This window comes from Pleuronectes platessa, chromosome 2, assembly GCF_947347685.1.
Source record: "Pleuronectes platessa chromosome 2, fPlePla1.1, whole genome shotgun sequence".
In the NCBI taxonomy this organism is placed as follows: Eukaryota; Metazoa; Chordata; class Actinopteri; order Pleuronectiformes; family Pleuronectidae; genus Pleuronectes; species Pleuronectes platessa.
Window position 1 is genome coordinate 4,287,754 of NC_070627.1, and position 25,274 is coordinate 4,313,027.

Sequence of the window (25,274 nt, forward strand, 5' to 3'; positions counted from 1 at the left end):
CCTTTTTCCTTCGTGGTTTGTTTTATTATTTGTGTACGTTTGTCACCATATATTTTATCAATAAAATAAAAAATGTAATCTCATCCATAAAACAAGGACTCTGTGGTTTGAATATTTCTCTTGGTATAAACATTGTCAAGCTTCAATGAAGATCTGGAACAACATCTTACACAATTTGAAATGTTTGGTACTGTGAGGAGCAACTTTAACCTAAAAAACTGAAGACACTCAAACCTCAGGAGGCAGAGAAAATTGAATAACTTTAATAAACACTGAATGAGCCAGTTCCTCTCAGATCAGGCTACAAAATTATTATTAGTTTTCTTTGTGTTGTGAGAAGAGAAAAAAAAAAACTGTACGTTCCCAATTTAACCCAAGTTCACTGACAGATATTATAAAACTGTCTCCCTGGTCGTTGATAAAGGCTTTTAGCAAATAATGTTTTAAAATTCATCACTGATGCAGCTTCTAACAGAACAAAAAACATGTTTCTTCTTTTTGTATCATAACCAATATGAAGGTATTATACAATACTTACAGTCACTTTGTGACTCTGTGTTCCTCCTGTGGAGCTGATGATAGAAACCACAGTGCGTCGTGTTTCTTTCTGTAAATGTCTTTTCATGACTGAATAAAGCTGTAACGATCTGAGCTCTTATTCTGAAGGACAAGAAGTCGCTTCAATGGACAAATGTAAAAATAGTTTTTATGGTATCAGTCCGCTCTCCTGTTCTCTGTCTGTCTCTGCATCATTGCTCCTCTTGTTCTCCTCGTCCTCTTTCTCCCTCTCCTCTTGTCTCTTCTGCTCCTCCTCCAGCTCCTGCTGCTCTTTGACCTCGGCCTCCTTCAGTTTCTCCTCCACATCCTCAGGAATCTCCAGCTCCATCAGATTCTCCATCCCCGTCTCCGGCTCGTCACCAATCAGCACCTGGAAGCAGAGAAGAAAGAAGGTTTACAGTCACAACTAAAATCATCAGTTAGAGAAAAAAATCAGGAGCAACATCTCAGGTGATTATTGATTATTGATATCTTCACTGTGCGATTAGATCATTTCTACCTGGATCACTTTTTCAATAGTTGCTGCGATGTGCACGTCCTTCTCCCACTTGTGATACTCTCTCATGATCGGGTAAACGTTCTTCTCTCTGAGTGTCAGTCGACCATCTTTGGTTGCCGTCAGCTTCACAATAGGCAAACAGTGAAGAGCTCAACATGAAAACACATGTTTATACATTCTATGTGTGTGTGTGTGTGTGTGTGTGTGTGTGTGTGTGTGTGTGTGTGTGTGTGTGTGTACCAGCAAGAGTGTTTCCAGCAGCATCTTTCTGATGCCAGCGTCTTCCTCTCTTTTCTTGTCCTCTGGCAGATACTGCAGGTCCACAGGTAAACCTGAGCATCACATCAAAAATAATAAATATATTATTATTATTATTATTCTCTCTCTCTCCCACACACTGCTAAAGTGAACAGCTGACAACATGTGGTCATATGTGGGGTCAGGAGATGTGTCACAGTTCTATTTTCTGGAATCATGACACAGAACCTTGGACGTTTGGACCACGATTTCTGTCTCGAAATTCCACAGGTGAGGGCCAGTGAAATAAAATGCAGCTTCCCCTCAGGTCCTAGTTGCACCAGCATGTACAAAGCAGAAACCGGTGTGACACTGAGTTCACTGGTTTACCAACAGAAAGACATTCTGACCTTCATTGTCTTCTTCTGACAGCTCCTCTGGGCCGGCCAGCGGCAGCAGGAGGAAGGGCAGGATGTCCACAGCCTCACTCAGCAGCCACACATGACATCCTGGACACAGAGAGGACACATGTCAGACACCTGGACCAACTGTTAGGATTCACAAGGACACTTATAAGGTAGCATCTCTTCTTCAGTCTAGCCCTTATTAGTATTACTATTATTATGTTTGACTGTGTTTACTCTTTGTCTGGATGGAATCCTAGTAAACACAGTCCCAGGCCTCATTTTGTATGACACATCCATCTAGTGTTAACGTGGTGATGTCATTGTGTAGAATCGTGTGCTGAACTATAAATCAAACAATAGGAATCTGCAGCCGGACTCCTCTTCACGACGTGTGTCTGGTTTAACTCAGTCTTGTGTAATGTTGTGTGTGTTTGTGTGTGTATGTGTGTCTCACCGTGGTCAAAGCAGCAGTTGCGCAGAGTTCCTACGACTCCTCCTCTTCTCAGCGCTGATGACCGGTACTGAGTGAAGGGCAACAACCTCTGGAATACACACCTGCAATACACGCACACGCGCACACACACACACACAGTTACAACATGTTGTATGTCATAACACACCCACATTGAGGGTGGCACAATTTAATTTGTCAACACTACAGCTGGAGATTAATTTGAGTGCACATTACTAACGGTAATCTGTCCAAGCAACACAATATCTGAGTGTCAGTGAACAGTTTTTAGAGCAAGCAAAGCAAATCCAACCACATGCAAGGGTTGTTTGAGTGCAACGTAGAAAAATTGTACTCTTTTCCCTATATTCTCCCTGGCTCCGCCCACTTAAACACCACAGTCCTCCTCCTGCAGTGTGTTCAGTCACCTGTCCTTGTCCAGGATGTAGGTTCTGGCCTCGGGCAGCTGTGTCAGGTTGGACAGCAGAGGACCCAGGTAATGGAGATTTGCCTTCTTGTTGAAACCCTCAGTGCAGAAGATCTCCACCAGTTTAGTCAGACCAACTTCCTCCTGCAGGACCTGGACCAGCAGAGACACGTGATGAGCAGGACACAAACATGAATCCTTCTGCTATTCTCCTTAGAGGTTCAGTGCATAACAAAGCTCATGTATCGGTGGAGTAAAGCTGTGTGAGGCTTTTAAATGAGCAGCAAAGTAGAGAGAGCACCAGGTTAATATTCAGAGATGAGAGAAAAGAGGGACAAGCTTGTGTCGATTGGCAATGTTTAACATAAGTTTGTCTATTTTCTGCCTCCTGTCTGTTATCGAAAACTTTTACGATTTAGATATTTGTGATTTGTGCTGTTTTACAGACACATAAATCCACTGTAAAAAGGCTAAATCAATACATTAGCCATCAGAAGAGGCTACGCTATTAGCAAATGTGGGAACCAGCCACTGCCCTCCCAGATCCCCCCATCAAAACCTCTATCCAGGTCAACTGGAACTGCAGTGACTCACCGGGAACACAGTCTTGCAGGTCTTCACGTGGCGGGTCAGGTTGGACAGGATCTTGCAGCTCTGATCAGAGAAACAGCACTCTGGATCCAGAAAGTTCTTTAATAACACCGGAACAACTTTAACATCTTCCACCAAAACCTGCGTGAGACACAACCAAGAACACACACACATAACATTAATCATCTCTGAGGGATGTACAGTTCTTTTTGTTTTGTTTTATTTGCCACTTACAGAAAAGTTGTGTATAATTTTTCATTTTAAACCTCACCTTGTGCAGAGTCTCATCTGCTGACAGGTTGATGAAGACGTGGTAGCAGTTCTTCACGATGGTCATTGAGGGGTCAGAGGTCAACGCAAAGAGCGCAACAAGTAAATCAGGTTTAGTTCGGAGGAAGCGGCAGCCATCCCTAAAAACACACACACACACAAAGACATGTGTGTTATGTGAGAATTTACATCTGACAAACAAATATGCATCCAACAGTAAAGTTACAGCACTTGCAATAGATAAACATGTTACACTTAGAACAAAACCATTTTAAATGATGCCAAGTAAAATAGAAGTTTCTCTTCAAGGTTGTTTTTTGTAGATTATTAAGATATAAAGTACAGTTGTTCCAGTGAGATATGATTCTATAGATTAATGTTAAACAGTAAAAAGATAACAAATAGTTTATAATACATTATAGTGTTGTTGTGTGAGTGCAGGGTTCCCACGCTTGCCTTGAAAAAAAATTCCATGCTACCTCCTGATTTTCCAGGTACCATATTAAGTGATGATCTATAGGCCCCTGAAGCTTTCCGCCCCCATCCGCGCCCCCTTCCTCACACACAGACAACCCCCTAGGACACCTGACTACAGTGTTGCCAACTTGGCGACTTTGTCGCTAAATCTGGGGACTTTCCAGATCCTCATGGCGACTTTTTTTGTTAAAAGCTACTAGCGACAAATCTAGCGACTTTTTCCGGTGATATTGGAGACTTTCTGGTGTTTTGGAGACTGACGTGAAAGCATGTATCGTTCTGAAGTGACTGTCCTCAACGAGCAGCTGCCGTGAGCCCCTCCGCCGTCACAACGCACTCACAGGCGGTCAGTCTCCCAGTAGCCTTGCGCAGCAGTCCCAGCTGCAGTCAGAGCAGAGAGGAGACCCACACTCCGCGTTCTCCAGACTGCAAATTAATCGCACATGCGCAAGGCCGCCGCTGTTCTGGCTTACAGAGCGGGATGTAAGTGTCAATGTATCTTCACTGTCACTGGAAAACATGGATCATTGAGTTCAGTCTCTTCATCGATGCAGAGTCCACATCGCGATGCATCTACCAGAGTGTCTCTTTTGGATAATTTTGCCGGTCCCAAGCCCGGATAAAGGAGGCTTGGATGTAGAGCTCGCAATTCCGCCCCACTTAACAGCCTTTTGATTCAATTTGATATTCTAACATTTAACAATACAGGACAAAATTTATTTATATATATGGGTCTAGATACAGCATTAAGTCATGACGTTATTTTGAGAAGTGATGGCCTATTTCAATGGCAAGATAAAAAATAAAAAAACAAGAATCAACAGAAGACAACGGAAGCGTATTGCATTCAAAAAACAGTTTGTTTGAAATAGGAAATACGTGAATGAAATACGCTTCCGTAGAAGAAAGCTCATTTTTATTTCAAACATATTTAGGCTTTTTTTTTCTCACTTTTTTACGATTATGCAAATTAGGCGATGACATCATTTAGCGACTTCTAGCGACTTTTAGGACAGCCAATAGCTACTTTCCTTACTGAGGAGTTGGCAACACTGCCTGAGTACTTACTTGATTTAAAAGATGTGACAGTCAAGTCTACATTGTAAATGCTTTTGAGATTATGAGTCTTACGTAGAAGGGCTGTAGTATGCCTACTCTTACTCTGTAAAAGCTTTTGTAAATCAAACTAATGAACCTAAAAGGGAAAACATAAGGCTGGTTCCCCTGTGGTTCCTCAGTACAGCAACCTCACTAGTAAGCTTAGCTTAACAGTATAGATGTATAGAATCAGTCTGGTCATGATCAATGATTTTTCAAAAATGTCTCACCCCAAATGTTCCTATTTAGTAGTATCATTTTTTTTAAAGAAAAAAACGAAAAATCACAAAATAGCTAAAAGTAGATATAAGATTGAATGTTAAAAAATGTATCAAGACTAGACTGGTCATGTCAACTAGTATAGAAGTAATGTCACAGCCTAATGTGAAAATGTATTGGTAGTTAGCTAGCAATGCAAGCTAACTACCAATACCAACTACGAAGATTGCACTGCATGTGCTTGCTAACCATCATTAATGAATCCAAATTCAAAACAAGCTCCCCTAAATGTAGTGAATAACACGGTTTTAGGAAAAGTCAATGAGTGAAATACATATGGGGATCAAACATAGTTCTAGTATTTTAAAAGCAAGGTAAAAATTACCTAAACAATTATAGTGTAAGCTGCTAGCTAGCAAGTTGCAGTTAGCTAGTTAGGAAGATTGCACTGCTTACTAACTAACGTTGATAAACCCAGGTTTACCACACAGTTAAAACACAGCTACTTACATTTTGAGGATAAACTTGCATAAGAAGTTTCACTGTAGATGTCAAGGCTTTCGTGTTGGCTGGAAATGCATGTATTTGACCCTTCTATTGAGATTGCGAGTAATGTTTCTCGGTTATTATTCCCGAAGTCCACCAATCCGAAACTATACTTTTAAAGTCCATATCACCAGGTTTCCTGCATCGAATTCCAACATCCAATACACCAGATAGGATGCCAAGAGCATGTTCTACAACATGGGATCATCCATTTCTATCTACAGTGAAAAGCTGTTCACATGTAAAGGGTTTTTATAAATTCATCTTAATTCTGTGCTCAATAGTTTAACTATATTACTATTTTACACATCGATAACATTTTCCAGGACAACTGTTTCAATTTCAATGTGAGTGTTAACTTTTGCTCAGTTTCCATGACTTTTCCAAACCTGGAAAATGAACAAATAAATTCCATGTTTTCCATGGTTTCCAGGTACCGTGGGAACCCTGGAGTGGATTTAAGTCCTTGTGTAGGTGCTTATTAATTTCATGTTATTGAAAATGTGTTGTACTAAAGTGTTGTTCATGATAATAACACTTGATATTGCATCTAATTAGACATCTGTATTATTATAAATACACTTTTACTAATGGTTTTGATTCAGTGTCAGTCATAGCCATCACTATGAATGGCACCCCCCCCCCCCCCCCCCCCCGCCCCCTCTTGCTCCTCGTGGTCAGCCTACCTGTTTCCTGACAGTCCCAGGATGTATTCTGTGGTGTGACCTTTGACATCAGGACGTGTGCCGGGGCTCAGGAAGGAGGGAAGCTCCGCAGCCTCAGAGTCGCTCAACATCTTCTAACCGGGTCTGGTGAACAGCAGCAACACCACGGTTAACCCTCAGGTCCCACAACAACACTACGGATATACCACCACCCTCACTAGGCTGACCTGAAATTAGTAAAACCAAACTGTGCATGACAGGAAACCACAACAGTGCATATCAAATATCAATACTTAATTTACTCTTCTTTACTGTGCTTTATTGTTTATGAAAACTACCATATATTATCAACAACAACAGCAATAAACACTTAGTCATTTGTTAGGTAATTACCATGTTTACACAGTAATATTTACTCTTTAGCTGTCACACTGTCAACACATTGGAAACCAGAGTCATCTCTTCACTACTGTGTCATAATCAGGATATTAACATATGAAAAGAAGATTCAGTAAAATAATTGTGTTTACCGAGGCTACATCCTGACTATAGTTTATTTATTAGCATTCAAATACGTGTTCGATAATATTTTCCTTCAGCAGCTTCATTCAAAACGTTGTTGTCTTACCAAGCATCAGTTTTTAGTTTGAACTAAACAATCTGTCAGTTTAACAAACCCATTAGCTTCACTACATGCTAATGTTGAATATGAACAATGAGCTATAAATCGATGTTACCTTTCAGTGGCTATAGGACCAGTCAGCTTCTCATTTCGCTGCTGTACTTCTTGTAAACATGTATTTTTATTCTTCTGCTTGGGAACGACCACAGTTCACATGTGGACACTGCGGCTCAGCTTTCGGCTTCACTTCCTGCTTCTCTTCTTCTCTTGATTCGCAGCAGCTGGAGGGTGCCAGTTGCGTGTGGCCGCCCCCTGTGGTCGCTCCATGTTTGTGAACCTTCAGATGTTTCGAGAATGTGTTTATGGAGTATAAATGTGGTGTATTTTGGGTTATCGAATATTATCGAGTTTATTTTATTCCTTTTCATTCTATGGAACAGCACATATATTTCATTTTATTTATCAATTTTTTTTATTTCAAATAAATTTTAAGTAACTCTAATTTCATTGGAATTCTATTTTCAGTTTAGATTTTTTTTCTATAAAATGTTTTTAAAATCTTTATATTTATGGTATTTATTTTATGAATCCTAATTTTTAAAGTATTTAATTATTCTATTTTTTAATGGTGGGAAGCCTGCTAGCCTGTCGCCATGGAGGGGAAGACTGTCTTTATATTTATATTAATGATCTGGATCAAACTGGTGAACTGACTGACACTGCCATCCTTTGAACTAAACTAAATCTTCTTAGGAAAGGTTTTGAGGGTAAGGAAATTAATTTCTTACACCTTGAGAACTCTAAACTGTATTTAGACGCAAAATAATTTGACAAAAAACTCCTCTAACTTGAAAATTACACACATTGACACACACACACACACACACAGAAACAACAGAACAGGTTTTATGTTAAAGATATTTTTACCTTCCAAACTACTTTATTGATATATTGAAAAAACACATACAAGACATACACATAGTCCAATCTGCAACTGCTACCACTCACTCCAAATGTTGCATTGAAATGCTGCTATTGCATATTAACATGTTCCCCTTCGGATTTAAAGGTGCAGTTCAACCTTTACTGTCTCCAGACGACATTTGGCCCTTTAACTCTCACACAAACCAAAAAAAGTCAACTTATCAAACTCCGACGGAGCATTTAAACGTTTAGGATAAACAGAAAACTTTAAGAATATCATAGCTGTGGTGAAGACATGAGCGTGGCTGTACATGTGATTGTGTTTACCGCCTCCAGACATTTCAGATAAATGTTCCCCCATGTGGACTGGAGGCTTCTGGGTAAAAACAGGAAAAAGGCCCAGGGTTCTTTAAAAGAATAAAGGTCAGACACATTGGAGGATGTAGACTGAACAACAACGCTGATCCCTCGTTTTCCAATGTTGAAACATTTTACTTTTCACAAAAACACGCTATATTTGTCTCACAGATTTTAATATTACTTACATACCACTGCAAAAAAAAAGAAAAGAAGGGAAAAACAAAATAAAGAGTAAAAGTCTTCAGCGTTTTGATTCAGAAAACATTTCACCAGACGTGTGTTGACAGGAGAGAGGGAAAGAAAGATTGAGCATCAGTCAGATAATCAACAGTTAAAAAAAAAATATTCAACAGCATCAAGAAGTTCACCACGAGGCTGCAGTGGATCCCAGTCCATGCAATCCCCCTGGAGACAGATCTTTAGTTCCAGCCGTACAAACCCCCAGCTCCAGGTCAGGCAGGGGTCGCACACAGAGTTTTGGTGACTCAGCATTTCTTCCTGGTAATTATGTGTTGCCATGTTAACGTAGTACTACTGAACTTGAAGGAAACGACGGTAGTTATATGCATTGAAAGTCTACATCTCGGTATGGTGACAAGACTATTGCGTTCAAGGCCGAGCAAGGCATCTGAAGGCACTATGGAGTCTGATTGGCAGACAGAGATCTGCAGGCGGCCTGTCTCTGTTGGCTCAGGGCGGGGCAAGTCCATCATCCATCATCATCATCATCATCTTTATCATCTTCATCATCATCCACGTCCTCCTCCTCCTCTTCCTCCTCAGACTCTTCACTCAGCCTTGTCTTTCCTCTTGGAGGTGAACGGGACTTTACTGGCTACTGACGACCCCACCGAGGAGACGCCGCCGGCCACAGCTGACACGCCCCCCTTCACCAGCCCCACCCCCATCGAAGGCACCGTGGTCACAGCCGACTTGGTGATCTCCAGGCTCTTGCCGCCCACCCAGACCACGCCGCCCACCGCAGCACCCACGACACCCTTGGTGACGTTGAAGAGGCCGCCGCCCACCCGCCACATCATGCTGGGGGCCGCCACCACATGGTCCTTGCCAGCTTCTGTGAACAAATGGAACACAAGCATGAGGAATCAATATTTCCACCATCATACCTACATGTGCAACTAATTACCTCCGCCGAGCAGCAGGATTACACAGAACACAATGAAGGGATTTTATTGGAACTTGGCGAAAGGATGGGCCAAGAAAGAAGCCATTTACATTTGGAGCATATTTGATTAAGGGGGCGGAAACAGGATTCCTTTTTCTTTCACTTTAACACTGTGAGGTAAGATGTTTTTCAATATGTTTGTGAATTTGTAAAGAAATCAAACAATCTTGATGAAAACTCTCATATTTAGGGGGTTTTATCTCAATGAGTGTGTGTGTGGGACTGTTGGACCTTGCCTGAGGTATCAAACCTACTGATTTAACACTAACCCTCAGCAAATACAGAGAAATGGCCATAAAAATTATGTTTCATCAACATTTCAGAATACAGAGATTTTCAGTTTTCAATGGCAAAGCATCAAATCCTCACATTTGGGAGCTGGAAACTGCAAAAATGATGAATTATCCAAATAAATGCTGAATAATGTTCTGACAATAGACCTAATTAATCAATGTTTAAGAGGTGAAATCATCTGCAGTGTAAATAATCTGCAGTTTACAGAGAACAATGTTTTTCTAATCGAACCACTTCTATAATGACAGATTCAGTTTTACAGTGGGTGTCAGATTTAAACTCAATTTATCAATTAATAAAAACCATGATATTTTCCTCCGTGTAAAATCCTAATGAAGCATGTTTGGAGTTTAAATGTGATATTATTAAGACACACTTAATTATTAATAATATCACATTTAAACAAGGAGGGAAGGTACACACCTAATTATTAGGAAATATTCCTGAAGCAGGACTTAACAGTGAATTTGAAATAAACTACAGTTCATATAGACAAATATGATAGATGAATATCAGCAAATTTATGAAACTCCTGATATTATATACAGTTTGACTGTACTTACACTTGGTTTGAGGTGAGTCAGTTAGAAATCACATCCTATCCCAACCTACACCTCCCGAAAACAAAGTCCCAGCTGAGGTCGTGAAATTCAGATGTGAATTGTGCCGAGTTTAGCAAAACTAGAGACCGGAGTCATGCAGGTGGCTGTGTGAGGCTGTGTTGAGGTACAACAGAGCTTTCAGCTAAACGCCAACACCAGCATTCTGTCACAATGCTAACATTCTTGTGTGTATCAGGCACAATCCTCATCGTGTTCACTATCCCAAGTAGGCAGACGATTACTTTGCATAATGAGCAGGAAGTTGATGAGTTTGGTCATAAATCAGGTTGGATGAATTAAAATATTTAACCTCAGGTTATTAGATGAAAAGTCACTCGAGTTAAAAGGATGTACATCTACTGAATGTTAGAATATTTGACTTGATGGTGGTTTCATAAAAAAGGTCAGGGAACCTCCTCTTGTACTATATTTGATGGCTCACTATCAGATACTCATTGAGAGGATTCAGTCGGGACCAAAGGACCGTACCATCCCTGGAGTGAAGTCGTTGTCTGCTCAATAATGCTGAGATGATGAGTTTGGTAATTGTCCGTTCCTCAAATGCTTTAACGAAAACACGATCATTACTATAAACCTGGGATTTCTGAATAACCCTTTAATGATAAGATCTGCACAACTCACCTGCTGAGTAATGATCCTCAGACCTGGTAAAAGGTCTGAAAACAGAATCATGACTGAGAGCTGCTCGGTGTCTCACTGGGACACAAATAGCAGGTTCGAGGTCTTACACAAACAAACATATTCCCTGGACAAACCAACAGTTTCTGAAATAGCACCAGGCAACATCTGAGCACAGATTGCACCATATTCCCTGCTGATGGTTTTTAGCATCGAATTGCAGCCCCGGGGGGGGGGGGGGGGGGGGGGGGGGGGGACTTGCTACTTACCCTCTGTAGGCTGGATGGAGGCGGGTTCAGCTTCTTCCAAAGCCACGCTGGTCCCAGGCTGGGGCTCCACGTTAACACTGTTCACATTCTGCAAAACACAGGGAAACCACACAGGCTGCTTTACTATGAATACACCAAGTACCCCTGTACTTATCTACCTCTCGCATGTATACGACTGCATTTACAATCTAAGTACTTATGTGAGTGAATATTTTCCTCCCTCAGTTACAGTCGCAGCCCCCCCCCCCCCCCCCCCCACGGTCAATACCTTCACAGAGAGCAACATGAAGCAATCCTGCTGCTCTACCCACATGCTCCTCTGTGCCTCCCCTGGTCAAGAGCTCTTCACCTCACAGGATTCTTGCCGAGTACAAGGCTCAGAAAAATGTTACATGTGGCAAAAAATAAAACTGCATGTACTTCTCTGTCCCCCGTGGTCAACAGCATATCACTTCTCTGGTTCTCCCCTCAGAGAACGAGGTATCAGAACTCCTGACAGCTGGACCCCATTCCCACCAACCTCGTTCAGGTCATATCTCAACACCGTGTGATAAATGCTTCACTGGCATCAGGAGCGTTTCCCACTGCTGTTGAACAGACTCGGGACACAGCTCCGCACAAAAAGACTTCACTTGTGCTCAAGTTAAGAACTATTGACCGGTGTTGTAACTTCTTACATGGGGCTATTCACAGGGTGGTTTGTCAAACACGTATCAGAAGTCCTTTCACAAAATGTCCCCATGATCCAAGTGAGTCAGGATTTCAGAGAGAACTCAATGACTTGTCTGTGACATGTGTCTTTAGAGCAGCAGCTTAGTCTTCACTTCTTATCTTCATGGACCTATCAGCAGCCCTTGATAGGGTGAACCAGTGGTATGGGCAAAGTGCTGTCTTGGGTTGAATCCTATCTCTATAGGTGTTCCTTCAATGTGTCATAGCGAGGTACCCCAAGGTTGGATACTGGGTCCCCTTATCTTTACAACGTCACATGACATTTCCGTCCAAATAACCCAGAGAGATTCTCTAACAGAAATGTCCACATGGATGAAAGAACTAGAAAAAACCTCTCTAGAACTTAACTTTTAGAAATTCTGGTCTCAAGCTCAATCAAAATGGCCTCTTGATGTCTCGCCAAAACCAAGGGCTGGAGAAATATGGACTGTAATGTTTAATGACCAGCAGCTACCCTCCTCTGAACATGTTTCAGCTGTTTCCCAGTCTCTTACATAAGAAATCAAACCTAACCGGACTCAGTATGTCACCAAACTCTTGGTGCTGCCCATGCTCATTTCTCTCCTCTACAGATACAGCACCCTTCTGTCAGAACTCCCTTCAAGCATGGTGAAAACCTTGGACCAGGATGTGGCGGACGGTGCTTCTGGTATTGATCAATGGAAAAGGGCACATGTCACTCCCGTGTTCAGCGACCTCCAACTAATACCAATACAATTCTATTAATCAACACATTCCTATAGAGTGAAACCTGGGTTGGCACCAATCTACGGAGCTTTTTCATTTCTCACTTACTGCGCTCCTCCAAGGAATGTTGTTTGGCATTACCATCCCTGCACACGAGGCATCACGCTCCAGACTGTTCTCATTTGTGGTTACTTGAAGGTGAAACAAGCCCCAAAATGCTATGAGAGCCCTGTATCGTCAAGAACCTCAAGAAGAAGTCCCCTCTTCTGAGAACACGTCCTCTCCTAACCCCTTACCATTAAGATATGCGTAACAAGACTTCCTGGCGTCCTACTTTTTGAGATACAGCCCTTAGAGCGTACTTCGAGGTCCCTCAGTGGTAAGTCACTCCGGATGAATGTGTATGCTAATCTACATGAAGGTGTTCAGCCTGATCAGAAAGGCCTTACTGGTGTCTGAGCACCAATAGGAGAACCTATGGTGCTCCTGCTGTTGGTCTGTGGATCCAACCCCTTTCCACCTGTGACCCCTCAAGTTAAAATGTGGTTAATTTGAAGGTTAAGGGTTAAGAGATGCTAACCTCTGATCACTGATGAGCGTGAGGCCACAGATTGAGCAATACTGCAACTGAACCATGGCTGTCTGATTACGAAATGTCCTTATTTCACAAATGCATAATTCATATGTTTACTCCTGGTGAGTCTTCCTTGCAAATCGTCATCACTCCAACCTCCCAGTTTGTCTTTTCTCGAGACCCACAACCTGGGGCCCGAGGTGAGGAGCTAGAACTGCAGGTTATCATCGTCCCTGGTAATCTGCTGCCACTGGTTGACCTGGAAATCCAAAGTAAAACCATTAATGCCACTGGTCACCGCTGAAGAGAATCAGCAGGGAGAGAGACCAGGCCACGTAGAGACCTACAGAGGGAGCAACCTGTTGTCACGGTGGAGATCCACATCATCACTCGTGTGGCTACACAACCTACGTCTCATTTAAAAAACCTCCGTCCTCACACACGCAGTTACTGAACCACATGTCCCCACATGTCCAAACGACGCTCGGTTGGTTTCTTACCTTCACCATCGTTCCCTGTGTTTCTCCTGCAAACACACCTGAGAGAAACTCGAGCCTGGAGCAGCTTGTGTTTCAGCCGAGGAGCCAAAACTCTGCCGCGGTTGGAGCGATGTGTTTTCAGGGTGAAAGCTGCAGCTCGGGCGGGGACAGGAGGAGGAGGAGGCCGCTTCTTCTTCTTCTTCTTCTCCGGGGAGTTTTCAGATCTCTATCGCATCGATCCGCAGCAGCAGCAGCTTCCGAACTTCTCCACAGACTCAGGATCAGGCTGTAGCAGCTTTTCTCTCTGACTGTTCTGCCGACGTGGCGCCTACACACACACACATAGACACACACATAGACACACGTACACACATGCACACAGACACACAAGCGCTGCCACGCACTACACTTCCGCTCACAACCTTCAAAGTAAAAGCCTCACTGGTATAGCGGTAAACCATTTTTTTGAGGGGGGAGCTGTTTTTATACATTGAGCAGGTACAAGAAAATATAATGAATATGTTTGTTCATATTTTCGGTTACATAACAATGCCAAAGTTTAATTTAAACAGAAATACATAAGTTAATACATAAATACATGTTTTAATTAAAAGACAACAACAACAACAAAGAAAAAGAAAGTTTTACACACTGGTTCATTCCAAGTTTGCATATATGTTAAATCCACCTGCATCAAAACGTACATTCTGTGCATTTGTCCTGTGCGTTGCAGATGAACATGACTATGTCCAAGCATATTCAACTTTATCATCCACTTTTTAGACTTTTGCAACATTTAGCAGATGCTTGAGTATTTTCTAAATCCTCATTTAAAGTCCTTTAAACATTATTTTAATCTTTATATGTTATTGGAGATGGAACAATACAGATATGCGGGCAGAGAAGGTTGTAATGAGGGTCCCTTTGTTATGTGGTGAATGGATTTGCACAGAGACCCCCAGACTGCCATAACTCCATGGAAGTTTTTAAACCGTGTATGAAGAGTAGAAACATATATTTCTAAACTTCTTACTGGTAAATAAATGCAGAAATAAATACTTAAATACATTTAGAAATTAAATACGCATGGTGATCACAAAGACTGTATCTGTGTTCCTACATGTATTTATGTATGTATGTATGTAAAAATGGTAACTGCTCAATTAAATACATGTTAGGGCTTTACTGTGAAGACAGGAAGTGGCTTGTGGGCGGCTGCTGCAGCTCAAGCTCCGGATCCAACCCCGGATCCTTCATCATCATCATCATCATCACTATCAGTCAGCTGTTTGAGTTGAGAAAGGACTGCGTGTCCTGACCCTGTGAACGTGTCTGATGCGTCATGTACATTTAAAAGGAGACTCACATGTAAAGTGAGAGGTGCTGCTCCCACATGGATTCACATGCAGGTCGTTGAACTGTCATGTAAACTGAAACCATGACGGTGAAGATAGTGTCGTGTCGTGGAGAGACATGTGTCAAGGGTCAAATGCTGTGTAGAGATATTGATTGAAATAGATTTGATAAAACTGTCAGAGGACACACAGACATCAGGGCTGTATTAACTAGATAAAATACTACTACTAATAATGATAATAGTACTAACATTAATAATAATAACAACAGTAATATGACTATTAATGATGATTGTAATTTAATAATAACTTTTAGATATAAATATAATCTATTTACATCTATTTAATAGATTCAAACATATACGACTCTAATTGATGGCCAATAGATTAAAAAAAATGTGTGGCCACAGAAATATGTTGCTGCTCTATTCATTGTCCACTCTTTCTTATTTATTAGTATTTTATTATTTTGTATTATTTTATATTTTTAGATCCTTGTTTAATCAAACAGACAGACAACAAGGCTGAAAGGAACACTTCTTTAGTGGGGGCAAGTTGAGAAGGGAAGGAAATGAATGGCAGCAATTCTCAGAGAAAGACATTTATATTAAATTTGTAACAGTTAACTTCCTATTAAAGAAATGATTTTGTGGTGATTTCCAGTGTAGAACATGCACTTGTCTGCTTTGAGATAAACAACAGACGAAATGACAGAAATCAAATGTAGGCTCAGCAGCTGCAGGAGTGAACCACCTCCAGTAGATGGCAGTAGTTCCGCCCCTCCGTTTAAGACCGAAGAAGAAGAACAAGGTGAATTTCGTTCAGGCACTTTCTCCGTCGCGTTGTTTGGGGTCCTGACTGGAGGCTCGGCGCCAGTCTCCGGCTGTGGTCGAAGCTCAAGTGAATTCGTGGAGAAATAAACCGAGATATTGATTAAATTCAAGTGTTTAGGAAACTTTGGATCGTCCGTGGTGCAGCGATGAATCTGGAACTTCTCGGTGAGAAACTCAAACAACACATTTTCTCTCAATCCTCCATGTTCTCGCTGTGCGCTTGTTATGGTTAGCATTAGCCTAGCATGTTAACAGCTGCCAGTAGGAGTTAAATTAAAATGAATCAATAGAACCACTCTTTTCACTTTCTAAGGGTTTTTTATTTGAATTTCTTCCTAACCCGATAAACTGATTCCGATAATTACCGAAATATCAACAGTTTCAATTGAATGGAAGCAGGGGAAGTGTTCGTTAGCTTAGCGTTAGCGTCAGTTCGTTTCCCCCAGTTGTATTTATATTTGAATGTTTGTTTACGGCTGAGCGGTCAAACTTTATATTTGTTAGTGTTCATGTTATTCTTTCCTCTTAAGATGAATGGGACCAGTGTGAAATAAACAACACACAGCTGGTCCATGTGACAGCGTCACTGATGCCACTGTTCAGGGAAAACATTTACTAAAGCTGCTTATTGTGCACAATGGAAGAAAAACACTGACTTTTCTGTCTCTGCTTTCAATAAAAGGAATAAGGATCAGAAACAGTCAACTCTCCTGTGTATCATTAATGTAGAAGCCCAGGGGTGACACGTCTATCATTGTATCCTTACTACAGGTCTACAGTGTAGTATCCTTACTACAGGTCTACAGTGTAGTATCCTTACTACAGGTCTCCAGTGTAGTATCCTTACTACAAGTGTACAGTTTAGTATCCACACTACAAGTGTACAGTGTAGTATCCACACTACAAGGATACAGTGTAGTATCCATACTACAAGTCTACAAGTCTACAGTGTAGTATCCACACTACAAGTCTACAGTGTAGTATCCACACTACAAGTCTACAGTGTAGTATCCACACTACAAGTCTACAGTGTAGTATCCACACTACAAGGATACAGTGTAGTATCCATACTACAAGTCTACAAGTCTACAGTGTAGTATCCACACTACAAGTCTACAGTGTAGTATCCATACTACAAGTCTACAGTGTAGTATCCACACTACAAGTCTACAGTGTAGTATCCACACTACAAGTCTACAGTGTAGTATCCATACTACAAGTCTACAGTGTAGTATCCTTCCTACAAGTCTACAATGTAGTATCCACACTACAAGGATACAGTGTAGTATCCATACGACAAGTCTACAAGTCTACAGTGTAGTATCCATACTACAAGTCTACAGTGTAGTATCCATACTACAAGTCTACAGTGTAGTATCCATACTACAGGTCTACAGTGTAGTATCCTTACTACAAGTCTACAGTGTAGTATCCTTACTATCCACAGTATGGTTCTTGCGTTTGGCCTGCTGTGGTGTGAATGGGGGACGACTTAAGGAGATGATCATTTCTGTTTTTCTACAAGCACGACACTAAGTGGGAGGTTCCATTGTGTCTTAGCCAGCTCTCACTCTATTCCACTCAACATGAATGGTTGGTATTTTGTCATGTGAATGTTTTTCTCATCACTGTCTCTTTTGTTGTTCCTCTTCTAGAATCGTTTGGGCAGAACTACCCAGAGGTAAACCAGCAGCTCTTAATGTACACAAGAGATACAAGTCCCTGTTCATATTTGTGCATTGAAAATCATCCAGATTTAGTTTAACTGTACACCACAGTAATGTGATAAGCTTCTGTGACTGCTGGTTTCATTGTGGTTGTTTGTGTTGTCAGGAGGCAGATGGCACCCTGGACTGCATCAGTATGGCCCTCACCTGCACCTTCAACCGGTGGGGCACCCTGCTGGCGGTGGGCTGCAATGATGGCCGCATTGTCATCTGGGACTTTCTCACGCGGGGAATTGCTAAAATCATCAGTGCACATATTCACCCAGTCTGCTCCTTATGGTGAGAGACATCATACAGTGTGTGTGTGTGTGTGTGGGGGGGGGGGGGGGCACTACTGTCTTGTTAATGTCCAAGTACAATGTGTGATCTTTTTGTTATGAGATTTGAATTGAGTATGAGAAATTTATCTGGTCACAGCTCATGAAGACTAACTGTTAAACTTACAATCAGTGCCAAGCTCCTGAGCAGTGTTTATAAAATCACTATTTTATTTTGGTGTTGATGTCTGACGAAATCAGCATATATACAGGTTAATGATGAAAGCTGTGCTATAAGCTGATGTTATATTGAGTGACCATAGTCGTGCGGAATCCATTTGTGTGTGTGTGTGTGTAGCTGGAGTCGAGACGGACACAAGCTGGTGAGCGCCTCCACAGACAACATTGTCTCACAGTGGGACGTCCTGACTGGAGACTGTGACCAGAGATTCCGTTTCCCTTCACCCATCCTGAAACTGCAGTGCCACCCCAGAGACATGTGAGTGGCCGGGCAGCATCTGTCTGTACATGTGACACGTAAGATGATTGGTTGGTTAGATCTATAAAATGATGTCTGTGTTTTAGGGACAAGGTGCTGGTGTGTCCCATGAAGTCAGCCCCGGTCCTACTGACTCTGTCAGACTCCAAACACGTTGTCCTGCCTGTGGATGATGACTCAGACCTGAATGTGGTGGCAGCCTTTGACCGACGGGGCGAGTTCATCTACACAGGCAACGCCAAAGGAAAGGTCAGTTTCTCTATTCGTCGAAATCGGAACTTGAACATTTCTAAATGACGTAAAGGCAGATATCGATGCATACAACCTCCATAGACTGCTCAGTTTTTTACCCGAGCTTCATCAGCGGAAATAACATTTATAACATTTCCCTCCACTCACATTTTATACTCAGAGCTGAGTCCCTTTTTTCTATTTTCCTTCACCATTGTATCTACTTCTGTCTGTTGTCGCAGATTCTCGTGTTGAACACAAACACTCAGGAGCTGGTAGCGTCTTTCAGAGTGACCACTGGCACCAGTAACACGACGGCCATCAAATCCATCGAATTTGCAAGGAAGGGCAGGTGAGAACAGGATCATAGAACACAAAGAACCCTAATTTATAGTCCCAGCTGGCAAATACAAAATTTGTATATGCTTGTGATCTAATTTGACTTTTGTCCACTTGTCCCTGTGCAGTTGCTTCCTCATAAACACAGCAGACAGGATCATCAGAGTGTACGACGGCAGGGAAATAATGACGTGTGGTCTAGACGGTGAACCTGAGCCAATGCAGAAACTACAGGATCTGGTCAACAGGTATGTCAGCACAGGACAAACCACAGTTTTGTAGCGATGCATCTGTCTCCTCCTCTTATCTCTGTGTGTTGATTGTCCTCCACTCCTGTTCTCCCTGCTCAGGACGCCGTGGAAGCGCTGCTGTTTCTCCGGGGATGGTGAGTACATTGTGGCCGGTTCAGCCAGGCAGCACGCCCTCTACATCTGGGAGAAGAGCATTGGCAACCTGGTGAAGATCCTGCATGGAACCAGAGGAGAGCTGCTGCTGGATGTCGCTGTAAGGATCTCGGAACTGAAATTCTTTACTAGTAGAACACAGTTTCCACAAATAATACTTTTGTTAATGTATTTCAGTTATTTTGAGATGATTGGTTGTTTACAATCAGAAATTTACGATCTAACCTTAAACCTCTCTTCAGTGGCATCCTGTACGTCCCATTATCGCCTCCATCTCTAGTGGAGTGGTTTCCATCTGGGCTCAGAATCAAGTGGTAAGTAGACAGAAATAGTGAAGTTGACATGTACATGAGGCAAGTGTCACAGGTGATTTATTTCACTCTAAATATTTGCGATGCAGGATAAAAGATGTGGCTTCATTTTGTGGTTTAAAAAACGTCTGAATCTTTGTTCGTCTGCAGGAAAACTGGAGCGCCTTTGCTCCCGACTTCAAAGAACTGGATGAGAACGTGGAGTACGAGGAGCGAGAGTCTGAGTTTGACATCGAGGATGAAGACAAGAGTGAACCAGAGCAGACAGGTAACACTAACACACACACATACTCACACAACACAAAGATGATGAAGTTCATTTTCCGGCTCCACAGTGTGCTGTTGTTGTTCTCTTGTCATATACATTGAATTAATCCCATGAGTCAAACTGCCGCCTGTAGGTAGGTTAACCACCTGCTCTGTTATCAGATGCACTGGTTTCACTATAAACTGGTTCTCGTGTTGCAGGTGCAGACGCTGCAGAGGATGAAGAGGTGGATGTCACCACCGTTGACCCCATAGTTGCTTTTTGCAGCAGGTGAGAGAACGAGACAACAATCTACTACAAACAAGTACTACAGCTGTGTTTCTCTCTAAACTGAGAAGTATAGTGTTTTTAAATCATTAAAAACTTTTAACATCGTAATCATAGTATCATAACGAACAACTAGCAGATGCAGGTTCAGTTGTTTTCATCCATGTCTTCAGAAAAACATGTTAATAAAATCAAACTAACAACATCAGATCTATACTGCAGGTTGACATCAAAGCAGTGGTTGAACTGTTAATAATTTAGAATCTTCTTTAATACTGAGTCATTTTTTTATCCATATTTCATTCGCATTCATCTGCTGAGAGTAATGTCTGTTTGTGTCCTGTAGTGATGAGGAGCTGGAGGACTATAAGGCTCTGCTGTACCTGCCCATCGCCCCTGAAGTCGAGGATCCTGAAGAAAACCCCTTCGGCCCCCCCCCAGACTCCTCGGTCCAGTCTACTGCTCCAGAGGAGGCGTTGGCCGTCGGCGACAAGAAGCAGCGGCAGCCTTCATCCGAGGGCCCGGCCAAAAAGAAAGCCCGCACTACCACCATCGAACTGCAGGGGGTGCCAAGTGACGGTGAGAGAGAAGGAAACAAGGATCAAATGTGAAAACAGCAGGAAGTTGAAAGCAGCTGCGGATGAAAAATAATATGTGTTCTAGTTATATACTAGTATACTAGTACAAAAATTGTTCTGATACTAATACGAATTTATGATCCTGAATTTTGAGACCACTGCACCTGTAGAGAAAGAACATAGTGACACCCCCATCACCCTCAGCTGTACTGTGTTCAGTCTTAGAAAATAATCAGTGAGGGCAGGGCATTGACCATTACTCTGTGCTCTCTCTCTCCTCAGAGGTGCACCCCCTGCTGGGCGTGAAAGGGGATGGCAAGTCCAAGAAGAAGACAGCGGGTCGGCCCAAAGGCTCCAAAGGTAAAGACAAAGACTTCACCTTCAGACCGAAGCCCTACAGGGGCGAACGGCCCTCCTTCCCCGTGGAAGCCTTGGGCAGCTCTGGCCCGGGAGTTGGAGTTGGCGGAGGAATAGGGATGAAGGGCAGGGCAGAGGGGGGCCTGGCCCCAGGTAAGCACGCCACCGCCCCTGCTGCTGCCTCCGGGAGCTCTGCTAGTCCTGCTGCCCTGCTACTCTGACACCTCACCAGTCCAGCCTGTCTCCAAAGCACCTCCCCCCCCCCCCTCCCTGTACTGCTTCCTCCAACACCCCCCCCCCCCCCCCCCCCCCCCCCCAGCCACGCAGCTCAATGACTACTTGTTGTAAAGCCACAGTCTAGAGGCCAGAACACAGAGCGTGTGCGTGTGTGTTTAAATCAAATCTGATCCATTGGAAAAGACTGAAATCACACAGTTTGATCTGTTATCACTAAATAGGTTATGAATCCAGACTGAAGTTTTTCTGTCATTAATAGTGACAATGATAGTTATCTTCTACTGGACCCGTATGGGGGCAAGTTACTGAAATACTCAACAGGCCTCTTTTGAAATCTCTTTTAACTTGGTATGCGTTGGCCCTGGTAAGATCTATTGTAAATACTGATGTGATGCCTCCTCGCTGGCGACACCCAGTGACTTCAGGGATTATGCTCTCAAGGTATCAGTCCGTCCCATTGTTGTGAACATGATCTCTCAACAACGCCTTGAGGGAATTTCTTCAAATATAGTACAAATGTTCTGTATCTGCTGGAAGGTCAAAGGTCACTTCGCTCATACAAAACATGTTTTTGTTCATCTTGAACCTTTTGTGTATCGTCTCTGGGGAAATTCTCAAATCTGGGGATTTAAGTGACGGGGACCTCGTGACGGGGACCTCGTGAGTCTGGACTATACATTTATTTAGAATGAAAATGTACCGGTTGGCGGAAGCACACACCCACACTGTGGCATTATGAGCAGTAGTATCTGTGATCAGTTGTCTGATTAAAAAACGAGCTGTATGTCTTTACGGTCCGATGCAGTTTGCACAGACAGTTTCTCTCAGACTGTGGTTTTATAACTGTATTACCTCCGCTAGCTTCACCCCCACTCTAGATAATTTGCTGTCCTCTAAACTTTGGTGAAGTTGGACTGTGGTTTGCAGATAGGCGTTGACGTGGCTAACGGTGGGATGGCGCAGCTTGTTTCCTGGCAGGCTAGCTGGCTAGTCTACATCTACTTCCTGCTTGGCCTTTGACCCTCCTGCTCCCGCTCCCAGCTCGCTCCTTCGTTTTCCATGTGACATGAAAGTTGTCTGCAGCAGCTTAGATTCTGTCAGTGTCTGTTTCTGTGTGTGTGCGACGCTGAATGTTGTTTTCTGTCAGAATTTATGTTTGAACTCATCATAGTCAAAATTCAAGACAAGTCAATTATTAAAGTCCCACTCCAGTTGCTTACAGCACCTTCCTTCTTCCTCAAAATTACATAATCAAAGGGTTTGTCTTGAAAATTCCCCTCATGGACTTAAAATGGCTCAAAATGTAACTCTGCACCTTCCTTCCTCATTTTGTGACTAGGATCCTTTAGAAGGAAAAATCTGAATAATCTTAGTTGTCTCTGAATCAGTTTTTTCAGACTGGCATTGGTTTGCTGCAGTTACAGTGGAAATACTCAGTCATGGGACTGACTGCTAATTTTGATCAATATTTATTTTCTTTTTATTATTCTTTTTATTATATAAAAAGCAAAAAAGGGAAAAACAAGTTATTTTACAAGAGTGGGACTTTAAAAGATAAAACAAATGTGTGTCATCTGCCCACTAGTAACTGTGCTGAAGGTGACCTGTTAAGTTATTTAACATTAGTCTGTTTCAAAGTTTATTTATGATGTTAAGCCACTTGTGACATCTGACTACAAAGGTGACATTGTCCTGATAAAATTCTTGAAAGGATAATTTTACATTTGGTAAAAACACTGACTGGATAGTTTTTTTTAATAATCAGTGAAAACCAGCAGTTGTAGTATTAAAAGGAAAAGCTGAGAACAGCAGAGTACAGAGAATGACGTGACTGTTCAGGTCACCATATGATAAGTGCTCTGGCAAAGCACATTTCACTGTCATCGTGTGCAACATCAGATTACAGTTTGTTTGTGTTGACTGTTCATTTCTGACATTGATTTTTGAATCGACAGTAGTTTACTTGAAGCAGAACACTGTGTGAACCATGTTTTCATGTTCTCGATGCGTCAGTCTGACCATATTTGTGTTTTTCTGCAGGGACTCTGGTCTCACAGTCGTACAAACAGCACGACATCGGAGGGATGGACTGATCGTGGCTGGGAACACTTGTGGAGGAAAAACCAATAGGCTCAGACAAAGACACAAATCCTGATGTCATGTACAGACTGTGCGCGAGCAGCCTGTTTGGTGTACAGACTGTTTCCTCTCACAACCACAGGGAAACTCCTCACGCAGGAGGCGACAGAGAGGGCGAGAAGCAGCCGAGTCGCCACAGTAGATTTCACATGTCCTCTGTCTCTGTAGATTCCCTCATGTATAGAACGCCTGCGTCCTGATAGCGTGTGTGTGTGAGTGTATGTTGTCGCTCTCGTTGTTTTTTTACGTATTAAAACATTCTGATTTATAAGTAAAGCTCTGATGTGTGAACTTTGTTTTTAAGGCATGATATGTACATATATCTCCCACTGTCCAGGTATGAATTATATTTCATATATTCCGTTATCTTTATCTGCAAAACCTTTATTATATTTGTTGATAACCTGCTTCCTTCTAAAGATCTCAAGTCTGAGACACTATTTGAATAAGTAGTTTTTTTTAATTATTTTAAGAAGATTACAATAACTTGTATTTGATTTATATGGGAAGACAAATAATCTAAAACAACTTTACAAAAACTAAAACCTTTTGAAACTTTTCAAAAGAATCACAGACCAAAATTATTCTTTTATTCTCTGTTACTTTATGCAATTAGCTGTTTTTACATAATGGTGAAATGAAACCATTCTTAAATGCAAAGTTTCAAAGGTAGAAATTATAAACCCAATAATAGCAATACTGCAACATAGAAATACTCCAAAATCACGTGAGTGAATGTTCTAACAATCCCAGAGAGTAAAAGTGTGTAAATAACAACAAACTAAAGAAGCCAAAGTACATAAATAATTCTGATTAGGATAAGAGATTAAAAAAGGCAGTGTAAAAGTCCACCCAGTGCAGATCTGTCCTCACAATGAAATGGATAAAGCCACACTAAACAACTTTTTAACCTCAAAACAGCAGCTTGAGTAAAACCAGTTTGATGGATACGTGACCGTGAACATTGGGAATGTTTCCTCCTTCATTCCCTGAACGTCTGTTCTATGTTATTCTGGTGAGAAGAACTGACTGAGAGTCACAGCTTCAAGTGTCAGAATCCGGTCCAGTGAGTTGAAGAGTGAAGAGGAACTGTCGATCAAATAAAAAGACTGAAAAGGTATTAAAAACCAGGGTTTATCTCCAATATTCAGCAGGAAACTCTGCACATAACCATTTAATTGCCCACATCAAACACTCACGTTACAATCCGGTTATTGCAAAGCAGCCCCCCCATGATCCTGGTTTTTTATATAAGGGTTGTATAAGATACAACCTGATTGTAGCTCGGGGGTTTGATGTGGGGCAGTTGGATCTCTCTTAATCTGAAGAAACAACAGGATGGGGACCGATCACTTTACTGATCATCTATCAACACCACTCACCTCCTGCTTCTCACTCTCATGTGACTCAACTCACTCAACTTATTATGAGGCTAATGTAAATATTGAAATGTGTAAATATAAGTATGTAAATAAGTTAACCTTTTAATATTAAAAAAACAATTGTTTTTGTAAATTAACATAAACACACGAATTACTTATTTAATATAACCTTAGATCATTTAGAAATAGTTTAGAAATATTTATAAAAGGTACTGATTAAGTGGCTTGATGACACTTTTTGATTCTAAATCAAAACTTTATTCACTCCAAACACTGT

General features: G+C 41.9%; 3 protein-coding genes across 5 annotated transcripts; 1 reads left to right on the plus strand and 2 right to left on the minus strand.

Moving 5' to 3' along the window:
- Positions 1 to 242: 242 nt before the first annotated feature.
- On the minus strand, positions 243 to 7,331 carry hgh1 (HGH1 homolog (S. cerevisiae)). 2 transcript variants are annotated; one of them, XM_053445986.1, is made up of 10 exons: positions 7,183 to 7,331; positions 6,467 to 6,589; positions 3,442 to 3,580; positions 3,174 to 3,311; positions 2,581 to 2,732; positions 2,156 to 2,256; positions 1,705 to 1,803; positions 1,298 to 1,389; positions 1,058 to 1,180; positions 243 to 928 (listed from the first exon to the last, which is right to left on the minus strand). In XM_053445986.1, the coding sequence occupies exons 2-10, from the start codon at positions 6,574 to 6,576 to the stop codon at positions 707 to 709; spliced, it is 1,176 nt and encodes a 391-aa protein (XP_053301961.1). In that variant the 5' UTR covers positions 6,577 to 6,589; positions 7,183 to 7,331; the 3' UTR covers positions 243 to 706. The 2 variants fall into 2 exon arrangements, with proteins under 2 accessions (XP_053301961.1, XP_053301962.1); XM_053445987.1 differs by having other exon boundaries at positions 6,467 to 6,672.
- Positions 7,332 to 7,971: 640 nt separating this feature from the next.
- On the minus strand, positions 7,972 to 14,221 carry zgc:153675 (uncharacterized protein LOC768179 homolog). Its single transcript, XM_053439667.1, has 3 exons — positions 13,835 to 14,221; positions 11,342 to 11,429; positions 7,972 to 9,426 (listed from the first exon to the last, which is right to left on the minus strand). Exons 1-3 carry the CDS (start codon positions 13,841 to 13,843, stop codon positions 9,140 to 9,142), a joined length of 384 nt encoding a protein of 127 aa, XP_053295642.1. The 5' UTR covers positions 13,844 to 14,221; the 3' UTR covers positions 7,972 to 9,139.
- A 1,793-nt stretch (positions 14,222 to 16,014) lies between these two features.
- Positions 16,015 to 23,891, plus strand: rbbp5 (retinoblastoma binding protein 5). 2 transcript variants are annotated; one of them, XM_053442685.1, is made up of 14 exons: positions 16,015 to 16,166; positions 17,657 to 17,682; positions 17,835 to 18,007; positions 18,344 to 18,484; positions 18,571 to 18,733; positions 18,958 to 19,067; positions 19,183 to 19,302; positions 19,405 to 19,558; positions 19,701 to 19,772; positions 19,920 to 20,037; positions 20,238 to 20,307; positions 20,651 to 20,883; positions 21,165 to 21,392; positions 23,517 to 23,891. In XM_053442685.1, the coding sequence occupies exons 1-14, from the start codon at positions 16,148 to 16,150 to the stop codon at positions 23,567 to 23,569; spliced, it is 1,680 nt and encodes a 559-aa protein (XP_053298660.1). In that variant the 5' UTR covers positions 16,015 to 16,147; the 3' UTR covers positions 23,570 to 23,891. The 2 variants fall into 2 exon arrangements, with proteins under 2 accessions (XP_053298660.1, XP_053298667.1); XM_053442692.1 differs by having other exon boundaries at positions 21,165 to 21,242.
- Positions 23,892 to 25,274: the final 1,383 nt, after the last annotated feature.